This window comes from Solanum pennellii, chromosome 10 (assembly GCF_001406875.1).
Source record: "Solanum pennellii chromosome 10, SPENNV200".
NCBI lineage: Eukaryota > Viridiplantae > Streptophyta > Magnoliopsida > Solanales > Solanaceae > Solanum > Solanum pennellii.
In genome coordinates, this window is record NC_028646.1 from 48,192,543 (window position 1) to 48,204,810 (window position 12,268).

The 12,268-nt window shown below is 34.5% G+C and overlaps 1 protein-coding gene across 1 annotated transcript; it reads right to left on the reverse strand.

Moving 5' to 3' along the window:
- Nucleotides 1-5,068: 5,068 nt before the first annotated feature.
- LOC114074179 lies at nt 5,069-6,829 on the reverse strand. The gene is made up of 5 exons (XM_027912038.1): nt 6,576-6,829; nt 6,130-6,487; nt 5,871-5,994; nt 5,494-5,796; nt 5,069-5,412 (listed from the first exon to the last, which is right to left on the reverse strand). The coding sequence occupies exons 2-4, from the start codon at nt 6,348-6,350 to the stop codon at nt 5,599-5,601; spliced, it is 543 nt and encodes a 180-aa protein (XP_027767839.1). The 5' UTR covers nt 6,351-6,487; nt 6,576-6,829; the 3' UTR covers nt 5,069-5,412; nt 5,494-5,598.
- Nucleotides 6,830-12,268: the final 5,439 nt, after the last annotated feature.

Consider the following 12,268-nt stretch of genomic DNA (forward strand, 5'->3'; position numbering starts at 1 on the left):
GGAAATTACGTTTTAACTCTAATACGTTATTGAGAATAACGTTTTAAGCATATATAATTTAATAATAATACGTAACTGGAAATTACGTTTTAACTCTAATACGTTATTGGAAATAACGTTTTAAGCATATATAATTTAATAATAATACGTAACTGGAAATTACGTTTTAACTCTAATACGTTATTGCGAATAACGTTTTAAGCATATATACTAGAACAAAAAAACCCCATTGAAGCGTAAACATACATTAGCCCCTTCTCCTCTTTCTCTCTTTTCTCTGTGTTTTTTTTTGAAACGAGAAAGATAAAAGGTATTATCGCACTCGATTGCAACCCATATTTCTCCAAACTCGCTGGCACTCGGCTGAGACCAAAACGACAAACCCTCCAAGAAAACCCTAAGAAAACCCACTTGAAAACGGCTTCAGATCTACTTTAATAAGGTAAAAAAAAACTTTGATAATGAAGAGTTCTTTTTGTGATTCAGGTAATTTGTCATACATTGATTTAGTTTATCTTATAGTTGATGAATTTGTTATTTTCCTTTAGGCAACCACCGAAACATTCGCCTTTCTCCCTGCTTTCGAGCTCTTCGTTGTAGCGATCCAGCTCAGTAGGAGCATTCACTGCTTAGAGGTAACCTTCCATGTCTTGTGATTCTTCATCTCCCTACCTTCTTCATCTTAAACCTTTGAAATCGCTCATTAGGAGGCAAGTAATCAGCCACAATTGTGTTCGCACTTCCGTGCTTCCTAGGTATTGATGATGCCGATTGTTTGGTGAAAATTTTGTGTGCTAACTTAGATTAGCAATTACTTAACTATCGAAGTGCAATGACCCTTAACAGGAATACTCTGTTACAATTATTGAAGCTGCTATGTCCTTTTCTTATAATGCATGCTTGTGATTTGCTGTTATATGCATCTAGTTTTATGCTGTGTAAATCATACATAATACATTGATACAAAGCTTGCTTCTATACATATAGGGAGGATGCATCAGTTTACAGCACAAGAGTTTGTCTGTAATTAACTAAGTGAGTAACTGCGTTATAGGTCGATTTACTCTGTTATTACCTAAGTGAGTGAGTGGGTTATAGGTCGATTTGTTGTAGTACCAGTTGCTTAGTTTGCTTAAGAAGGAAGGGAATTCATTTTCCCTCGCAAATAGAGTCTCTGCTTTGGTCAAAGTTTTGTCTGCTAACATAGATAGCAAGTACTTAACTATTGAAGCTATAATGATCCTAAACAGGAATAGTCTCTTGCAATTATTGAAGCTGCTCTGTCCTTATCTTTTAATCTGTGCCTGCGATTTGCTGTGTACATGCATGGTTTTATGTTGTGTAAATATATCATACATAATATATTGATCATTATTTAGAACCTGCCTAGAAGTACTCGGGTTGCCTCTCCTACAAAATGCATATAGAGAGGATATATCAGTTTACAGCACAAGGGTATATCTGTAATTAACTAAGTGAGTGATCGGGTGGGTGATTGAGTGGGTTATAGGTTAACCCCTGCCACTCTTACCAAATCTTAAGCAGTAAACTGTTGTGCTTTTGATTGTTTCTGTCATGTAAACATAATTTACAATCACTATATATTTAACAACTCTTGCACTCGTAGATTGAGAAAAGCTTCTAAGTTACGTTGTATTCTTACTTCTGTGTAGGTATTTATTTTATGGCTGCTAATAATGCATACCAATTGGATCCCGGTCCACTTGATCCGTCTGTATTAACTGGAAAGCTCACTCATAGGTCACGAGATATATGGATAGGGAATGATAATATGATTTTGAACACAAGAAAATGTGATGGGAAGTTTTGGGACCTAGTAAATGAACATCCCATTCATCCACGAGTCCTAGATGTGATTAAACTATCTGGATTATATGGTGTTTATAGGTCTCATAGGCCTGTAATTGATCGTAGCTTAATCACCGCACTAGTTGAGAGATGGCGGCCTGAGACTCATACATTCCACTTTAGGACGGGTGAGAGTACGATCACTTTACAGGACGTGGAGATATTGTATGGCTTACCCGTGAAAGGTAATGCGGTAGTTGGGTATGAGCCACAGAGGTCTGTAGTGGATTGGCAAAATATTTGTCCAAGGGGATTTCCATGAGATATTCATATGCATCTTCATTTTCTTCTCTAATTTGCCAAATCAAGGACTCAAATTTTCTTACTTGATGGGTTGAAGCAGCCCTCCACATCAGCCTACTAAGATCCTTGTTTGGAAATCGAGATTGAAAGTTACTCTTAAGATGCCTTATACAATATCGATGGAAGACTCGAGGCTCCTGAAATCGCCGCAACTCCTGCAAACTTGTCAATATTCCTTTTGCCCTATTAGATATAACACAAATATCTTCTCTATCTTTTATGACATGTGCACTCAAATTCTTAAAAAACCATTTCCATGCTTCTTTCGATTCTTTGTCTACAATAGCAAACGCTAGAGGAAGAATATTATCATTTCCATCAATTCCAACAGCAATCAATAATTTAATCTCATAATTTCCATACATATGAGTTCCATCTACTGAAATAACAGGGCGACATGTTTGAAATCCATCAATGCATGACTTGAAAGCCCAAAATACATATTTAAAAGTTTTTACCTCTAATGAACTCATAGACTCTTCGTGTTTCCATTCCACAATTGTTCCATGGTTAAAGTGTTGAAAAGCTGCAAAAAATTTGGGTAGGTCACTAAATGATTTCTTAAAGTCACCATACACCAATTCAAATGCGCGTTGACGCCCAAGCCACGCTTTTCTGTATGTTATTTGATGACCAAATTTTTCGTGAACCTTGGAAATGACATCTACCACCAAAACCTTGGGATTTTTTTCAATTTGATTAAGAATCAAAGATGCAATTAAATTGGTATTTAGATTGGCATGACCTCTAGAAAGCCCCTCAGTCTCACATCTATGATTTTCAATATATTTTCCTATTTTCCAAAGGTTATCTCCAACCTTTCGTCCTCGGAGAAACCACAAGCAACCCAATGAAGTATGAAACTTGCATCTTGCAACCCATAAACTCTTGTTTGATGTCACCACCTTGAATTCTTTATTTTTTTTTAAATCCAAATTGTCACAGCTCGTTTTAATTTTTCTTTACTATTAAAAAACATACCTTTTTTCAAATCTTTTGTGCCATCTTCAGACCAGACGGAACAATACTCCATCTCAGATTCACATGTAGACATGAAAATGTCTTCCTCGTTATCTAATGTTCTAAAATAGGGTACATCATTTTGCACTTCAGACACATCCTTTTCAAATTGATTAGGAAGATTTATACAAATGTCATTTTGAGAAAAATCTCTAGCATTATTGATATCTTCATCTGATTCACTTTCACCATCATCTTTTGAAGGTTCATCTTCCTCCGAACTTTCTTCACTAATTTCAGCATTTACATCACTATATGGATCAACATTGTTCTCATTTTCTCTGTGGAAAAAGAAATTCAATTAAATTTTAGAAAATTATGATACATAGAAGCTTGTTTTAAAATCAGTAATTTATTCTCCATAAGGTTATTCCTTAAAAAAGTTAAGGTAATTAATCACAAAAAATATCACTATCTATCTATATATGTATATTTATAATGAGTAAAATTGTGTTATCAACTAATTATATTAAAATTCATTAAAACATAAATTTGTTGTTTTACCTGCCCTCATATTTTCTCGAACTATTGTCAACATGTCTTTGGCTACTTGAACCTTCGCCAAATGATCCTTGGTCATGCATTAACAATTGTTGAAATGGTGGTTGAGCAATCGGCTCTGCATAATGAGGTTGACTAACCGTGGCAAATCCATAATTTTGAGACAATAAATTCATGTGATAACCATGTTGACCACTAATTTGAAATATATCATTTTGATTTGTTGATTTGGTCTTTACATACATTTCCAAAACATTTATGTCAATCTTATCCGCAAAGTTTTGAGGTATAACAAAAAATTGTAGCAAAGATTGATCATCATCAATTTTAAACTCAATGAACCTTGTATGGTTACCTTGAATCAAACAAGGATATTTTCCCGAAATATCCATTTGAATATTTTCACTAGTTGTACCCATTTTCTCATGCAATAATTCAACCAATTCAACATACTTCATTGAAGTATACATGTTAATAATCATTCTAGCACATTCAGTATACCTGCATCCGTTCATTTCAGTAATTATTTCGCCACCCCAGTACAAAGCAACCATCACATTATGTTCAAAATTTGCCATTTTTATTCCTACACATAAAAATAAGTCATCTTTCTAAGTAATAAATTAGAAAAATATTTGAAAGCTATGGTAAAAATAATAACACAATATGATACATTGACTTGACTTATTTAATTCATACCTTTGTAAATATTGTTTCAAAATTGGGCTACACAAACAAAATTATGAATGAATATTGTTGGAGTGTTTAGAACATTTGTTTCAACAAGGTTCATTTTATAACCATTTGTCGTTAGTAAAAAAAAAGAGAAAATTAACTTTAACATAGTGTCGTAATTGATAGTCACGATTTAATGCAGAAATGTGATCAGCGATAACGTTTTATGATCTGTAAGATTCCAATGTAGCAGGATTTTATTCTTAATCTGGTGCCCCGTGATTAAATAAACATAAAACGTGATTGACAGTTACGTTTTATATAATAAACGTGATTGTCAGTTACGTTTTATAATCTGTAAAATACAGGATTCGATTCTTTAATTGCAGAGCCCGTGACTGGATAAAACGTACTAAAATATAAAAACGTTACTTTAAGTAACGTTTTAGCTCTAAAACGTGATTCTAGATAACGAAGTATAAAACGTTATTGTCAATAACGTTTTATTTCTGTTTGCTCCGTGAACTTTTGCTTTTTTTTTTCATTAAATTTTTTAAAATAAAATAAAGCATAAAACGTTACTGTGAACCACATTTATACTAGTTTTGTAAACAAAATTAAAAACATACTATTTTGGTGAATTGATTTATAGAATGACTTATTTTGGTCAATTCTTCCAGGAAACGAAAAGGAACAACTCTAAATTGAGAATGACATAAATCCCCTTCAATTTAGCCGTTTTTACAGGGAAGCATACCTGTTGACGGAGACGCGTGTGCTATTCCCTCTTCTATATATATATATACTAGAATTTGGTGGCCCGTGCTACAAGTGAAGCACGCATATGAAGACAGTATATTAACTGTGGCACAACCAAAAACTATGTATTAGGTGTTGGAGCCAGGTTTCATTATGTAGGTATGTACATTTGATTTACATATTTTATTTACATAGGAAGAGGAAAGCGATTTGAATGGATACGCTTGCTGCAGGACTCAAAATGGCTCCAACTATATTGCAAAATGTAGGCGGCATGGCTTTTCACTGATAAAAATAATTCAAAATACAGAAGTTAGTCTTAAGTTTTAGAAGTAGAGAGTAACAGTCCTGCAGAAGTGTATATACCTTGCTATAGTGTTTTGGAGTGGGATTTTTGGCTTCTGAAGCATGGCTTCCATGGGAAGTGGCTTTTTGCTTGTCTTTTCCGTATGTGATAGGATTATCAACCTTTCACCTGCTGCTTGCTGCTGTGTCCATTGGAGTTGGCGATGATGGTGCGCCAATGATGTTCTGTTTTTCCGCGTATGACAAAATGATTAGTTTTCCAGGAGTTCCATCCATGGTTTTGGCAGATGACTTTTTGACATGGATGGTGAATGTCTTTCCAGCTAATTGGCTTGTCACATTTGCAAGAGGCAACATTTGTTTCTTGATGGATGAGAGAAGATCAGTTTAGAATAGGTATTTATGTTGTATTTATTTTAGGTTGTCGTAATATATACCTTAGTATAGCGGATGTCATAGATCTCTTCTGAAGTGACATGCAACATTGTCTCGGCAGGTTGGTCTGCGATTAGTGTCGTTTCTGAACCGCTGTTGTCTGTAATTGTGATGTCAAATTGACATCTGTTGGAAAAGCAGATAAGAGGATGAGTTAAAGTCGTCAGTGGGCAAGTAAACTGTATAAAAATGTAGATAAACTTCTATGGTGAAGGAAAAAATGTTTCTTCATTAAACAGGACATCTTAGTAATTGATATACCTTGGAATAAAATTTGCGGAACGGCGGCAAGTTGCACAATAGAATCTTCTCCGTGAATAAAGCCTAGTAAAGATTTGTTTGCATGTTGAACAGGCTAAAATATAGAATTGTTGATTTTCATCCATTCGAGAAAATTCCGCTTCTACACAAACTATTTGGCCCTGGAAGATTGCGGGGAAGTACGAAGTAACATACAATATAATGATGTGCAGAATTTGCATGTGTTCTTACCGGAAGATGTTGATGTGCATCGGCAATTAATATGATCTCATTTTCAAAAGGAATAAGCTGAAGAGCCCCTGTCGAAGTTATGCTCTTTCTGGTGTATGCGATCAACAACTGTTCGTTTGATTTGGCCCTAGAAATATAAATTTAAACAAGTAAATATTGATTCATGCATATGCATATGTATTTGTTGATAGTTTTTTTTTTGTGGAAGTGAATACCATTGTCTGAGTTCCGCAACCTGTGGATATGGAAGATTAATTTGAATTGTTGTGGCAAATCTGCTTGTTAGTCCTGCATATGATTTTGATTTTGCAATTTTTCTAGCCAGGATGTTGGATATTGATGAAGTTGTTCTGCAATATATGTTTCAACATGGTCAATGTCATGCGGAATTCGAGATAATACGAGAAAATATAAACGCGAAAAACAAGACAACAGATTTACGTGGTTCACCAATAAATTGGCTACGTCCACGGGGAAGAGGGGGAGCAGTTTTATTATGGAGAGTCAAGAACAGAATACAGAATAGGGTTTCAAGGCATTCAACAGAATACAGAATACCCCCCGACTCGCTGACCGGACAGCGAGACCCCCGTTCTTTCTGCTGTAACGGGTCCGATTCAAGGCATTCAACAGTCAATAAAGCTCTCCCAAAGAGTAAACTTTTGGGTTTCTTCCTGAAAAAAAAAGTGATGAAAGGCAGCAGTTACTATGTTGTATGCAAATTTTGGTCAATAAAGCTCTCCCAAAGAGTAAACTTTTGGGTTTCTTCCTGAAAAAAAAAGTGATGAAAGGCTGCAGTTACTATGTTGTATGCAAATTTTATATCTTAATAAGCTCCTTTAAACAGAGAATAATCAAATTGAGGTTATTTTTTTATTACAAATCATTAAAAATGGAGATAAATCTTCAGCAAGGTCAAAAATATACTACTCAAAACAGCAAAGTAGGTAGCCAGAGATTTATATTGATAATATGATATAATAGCAGGTAGAACAACACCAAGTAAAGAGAAAAGAAGAAGATTAGGATGGATATAACTATTTTTTAAAGCTACATATGAAGGACAAGTTTTATTAGTCGTCGAAAAGTTTAAATTGTGATGCTATGTTGAATGTGTGTTTGTCTCATCTCTAGAGAAAGGTTTCTTCTATTTAGTCATGTTAACTGTTGTAAGAAGCTTTTCTAATGTCGTTTCCTCAACTTAAGAAAATCATTTTACGTGAAAAGGACTAATGTAGTTGTTTTACACAATTCAAATAAGTCACGTATTATAATACTCTGAAAAACTATATGAGCTCTAAGGCAGTATGTTGATCAGAATAATTAAACTATTTTTATTGCGAGATGCATAAGTAAATGTTAGAAAATATGAACCACAATCACATACTGGTTATGGATGATGATTTTAACCCGCACGAATTTGCAGAAAAGAGGGTATAAGCTTTGCAGCAACAGGTGTTATTCTATGAGAATACTGGATTGAATCTGGTGATCATCTTTTCCTACAGTGGAGTTTTACTTGGCAATTCTGCGTTGTTCTTGATAATTTTTGTAGTTTCTTGAGCAACACCTCAACATCAAAAGCTTATTATGATGTTGTAAGATGGATGTGTGAATCTCTATGCATTTCTTGGAGTGTATGGATCGAAAAAAAGTTTTCATACAACATCCGCAAAAAAGGATTACCATTTCAGGGAACTAATACCAGTGAAAAGCAATCAACTTTCTTTTTTGACAAGACAACACTAAATCACATTTTCAGCCAGAAAACTTTTGTGTTGCTTAGAATGCTACTGTTTTTATCCCAAACCAAAAACTCAACAATGAGCCACTGCAACTTAGTAGCACCGTATACACCTGTCACTCTCAGCACTACTAATAACTTTTGAAAATTAAAACATTTCCACCAATAATCAATAGAGCCTCTTTTCCAGCTTAATAGCAATAACAATATAAAGATCACTTCTTTATAATAAGAATGAACTTCAAAATCACTTCTTTCAACAGAAGTAGTTCAGTGTTTTATCATAATTTTGTGCTCTTTTGACCGAAGGCTTTTTGAGGAATAGATTATGATTTTCACAGTAAAGATACGCTGCACATACCGAGAATCATTTCAAATGATATATTGAAGAGTTCAAATAAAAAAACTTACATTGAACTGTCGTTTCAATATGTTTTGAAAGTGTCAAGCACTTCAGGCGAAGATGTATATATATAAACATGGTTCCAGCAAAATTTATAAAATGACAGGCTTTTTGTACTATAAATGGAATAGTGTAGTTTTATGATTTCAGCGGCTTAAGATTTCTAATGTTTTATCATAGTTCTCGCTCTTCTGACCGAAGTTTTTTTTTGAGGAATACATTATAATTTCCGTAGTAAAGATATGCGGCACATAGCGAGAATCACTTCAAATGATATATTGAAGAGTTCAAATAATAAAACTTACATTGGAACGTTGTTTAACTATGTTTTGAAAGTGTCAAGCACTTCAGTCTGTTTTATTTCTTCTTAAATCCAACTCAAACAACAGGAAAAAATTGTGTAGCACATTCCAAGAGTTTAGAAATAAAAAAAAGAGGGTCTAAGAGTGGTACATGTAAGACTTTTTTGCACACAAGAGGTTGCGAGATTGAGACTGTCCATGTCTAAGGTATAAAGGCAGTTTAATTTGTTATAAAAGTTTCAAAAGAAGAGCAACAAAAGTAGAAATGGCAATAAATGTATACTCACTGATTATCCATTATAAATGTATACTCACTGATTATCCATTATAATCAACTCTTGAATTCTAGATCCGTTAGCTGCACATGTTGGCAAGGCAATGTTCACCACAATGGCAAGGACATCTTGGAAAGAAGCAGTGTATAAATTAGACAAGAGTTTAGGTTGTTAAACAGTTGTAACTAATGAGAAGCATAAGTTGTTAAATTTTGTAATACCAAATTCTAATCCTTCAGGTTGATGGTGGAAGCTGTCGAACATTGTAAGAGTAAGCCGTGTTGGTGGCGGTAGTGAATCTTCCGGTGGCTCAACTTCCTCTATTGGCTCAATCAGAGCGCCTTTGTCAATTGTCCAAAGGAAAGTGTTGATTGGAATATCATATGCTCGATCTGATTCGGTTACAGTTGCGACCCATACCAAATAGGTATGGTATGGAAGAAATAATTCAGCCTTACTTTTTATATCGCTGCCATACATGATTCCTTGAATCTGTGTTTCCTACGCAAAACAGAAAGTACAATTAAGTAAGTGAGATCGAACATATAATATTATTTGTTTAATATAAAATTTATAGGATTAGCTTGAATTTTTTTCCAAATATAAGGCATGGTGATTTTGAAAAGTTACATTTTCAAGTGCTAAGTGCAGGGAAGGACGTGTAGTATGTCGGATTGCTGCAGACAGAGAAAAGCTTTATTGTTCTATGCAGATGATCAGTCATAGCAATGGTATTATCAAATCTTGTGTGTTTGTAAGTACAAATAAACGTGAATAAACATAATATTTATTAAGGGTAACACTATTGAGTGAATTATGCAAATAGGTAAGGTATAGAAACTTTGTTGGTTCTACATAATTTACTGAGAATCTGCAGCAACAAATGAAAATGGCAGAAAAGATAACAAAAAACAGAAGGAAAAAACAAAGAAAATAGAACGAAATTTAAATAGTGATGTAGTTGTTGTCAGTAAAATTAAAGTAATTTATATCAGTGATTTTGCATATGAACACGAAGGTATATATTAAGTGGCAGCAAAAGTAAATCAGGTCTTCAGAAGGCCAAGAGCTTTTTCAAACAAATGTCAAATCAGAAGCTTTAGTATTGTATGAAGAAATAGGATTTTATTTGAATTGTATTTTCATATTGTTTGCAAATAATGATTTTTCATAATTAATAGAGCTTGTGCTTGCTTACGCTAAATATGAAATAACGATGTTGTAAAGGAAGAGAGCGAAAAGGAAATTCATAATTTTGCTTTCTCAAAACTTCAAAGAACCCCAAATTACACAAGCGAAACAACAAACCTTGATTCATATCAAGAGTTGAAAAGTTTGCCACCTTTAGTAAGCTAATTTAACTAAGGATTAAATTCTAAAATTGCACATATAGTCGGAAATGCGCGAAGAAAACGAAAGAACATAAGAAAAGACTTACTGTCAAGTCAAATTTCTCCATGGAAAGACATAATTTTGCTTTCTCAAAACTTCAAAGAACCACAAATTACACAAGCGAAACAACAAACTTTGATCCATATCAAGAGTTGGAAAAGTACTTTTAGTAATGTCAAGGAAATTTCACAACGAAAACTCACCATTTTTTGCTTTCTCACTTGCCACCCAACAGGATTCCACACACACACAAAAGCCAAATTCAATTACAGCCAACCACACTTCTAAAAGCTACAACCTTTAATAATGTCAATCAAGATTCATCATTTTTGCTTTACACAAGCGAAAAAACAAACCTTGATCCATATCAAGAGTTGAAAAAGTACCTTTAGTAATGTCAATGAAGTTTCTCCATGAAAACTCACCATTTTTTGCTTTCTCAAAGTATATGCTGTCAATCAAGATTCATCGATTTTGCTTTCACAGACACTATTCTTAGGAAAAAGGCACATAATACAAACTTTTAAGAACCCCCAATTACACATACCAAAGAAAGAACCTCAACCCATATCAGGACTTGGAAAAGATGTCACTTTTAGTAATGTCAATCAACTTTCTTCATGAGAACTCACAATTTTTCTCTCTCAAAGAAAACACTGTCATCAAGACTCATTATTTTTCATTCTATGACACTATACTTAAAAGGGTATACAAAATAACAACTATTAAGAACCCCCAATTACACGATAAGAGTAACAAGAAGGTGAAGTTTTTCCTAAAACACATCATAGACTCCCTCTCATTAGATGTGGTGCACTTCACACCCATGAAAAGGACTCTACTTAGTGCGGCTTTTCCAGACATCCTAGGACTCTTGAACCTAGTGCTCTAATACCAAGTTTTGTCACGCCCCGAGCTACCCCCGAGACGCGGACACGGAACCTAGGACCACAAGTGATCCCAAGCTAACCTTGCTGGCATGATCATGAGCATACTAAAGATAATAAACTGTTGCGGAAGCTAAATCATACTTAAAATGAAAAGAGGGGGAATACGCATATTCTATAACTGAGATATTTGAAAACAATGAGTTTAATACAAAAGAAATATTAACTCAATACTAAGCTGAATCTAACTATGTCTGAAAATAGCCTCTAAACTAGACTAGAAACACTGGGACAAGCCCCAGCTAAATCTAGCAAAAACTGAAACTAAATGACTAAAGACTGAAATGAAACTCATGACTGTTGTCCTCGGAGAATGAGGACTCACCACTGAATTTGCTGAACTAGAGATCGGGAAATCGATCTATGCGTGATCTGGATGCTGAGAACCTGAACCTACATCACGAGAAGATGTAGCGCACGTATGCGTCAGTACTTGAAAGGTACTGAGCATGTAGGATAGAGTAAAGCTGAAATAAAGCATCACTGAACAAGCATAATAGCAAGTATAACATGCTGAAACTGAATACTGAATATACTAATAAATGGTCAATGCAGAGAGTCTGACTGAACTGTGGGAGCTACTAATAACCGATAATAAAACCACATGAGTTAAACGTGGAGTCCGATGTATCAGCCCCATCGAGAGGACCCAATATACCCGGCCAAAGGTATAAAGGCATGTTGGCGTGATCACTAAATTGATTGCCCACAGAGGGGACTTACAACCTACTTGGCTAGTAGTTCTGGGACTATTGGGTACGCTAAACCCTAGTCCAACTCGGTATTATGCTACTCCCAATGAATTCTGTAAATTAACTGATTATATCTGAATTTCTGTAAATACT

Excerpts from the sequence above, each read along its gene's own strand:
- LOC114074179 (XM_027912038.1), bottom strand. The coding sequence starts at position 6,350 with ATGCAAATTCTGCACATCATTATATTGTATGTTACTTCGTACTTCCCC. Across the intron at positions 5,995-6,129 it reads TCCGCAAATTTTATTCCAAG|ATGTCAATTTGACATCACAA; the intron begins GTATATCAATTA and ends CTTTTCCAACAG. Across the intron at positions 5,797-5,870 it reads ATGACATCCGCTATACTAAG|AAACAAATGTTGCCTCTTGC; the intron begins GTATATATTACG and ends TCATCCATCAAG.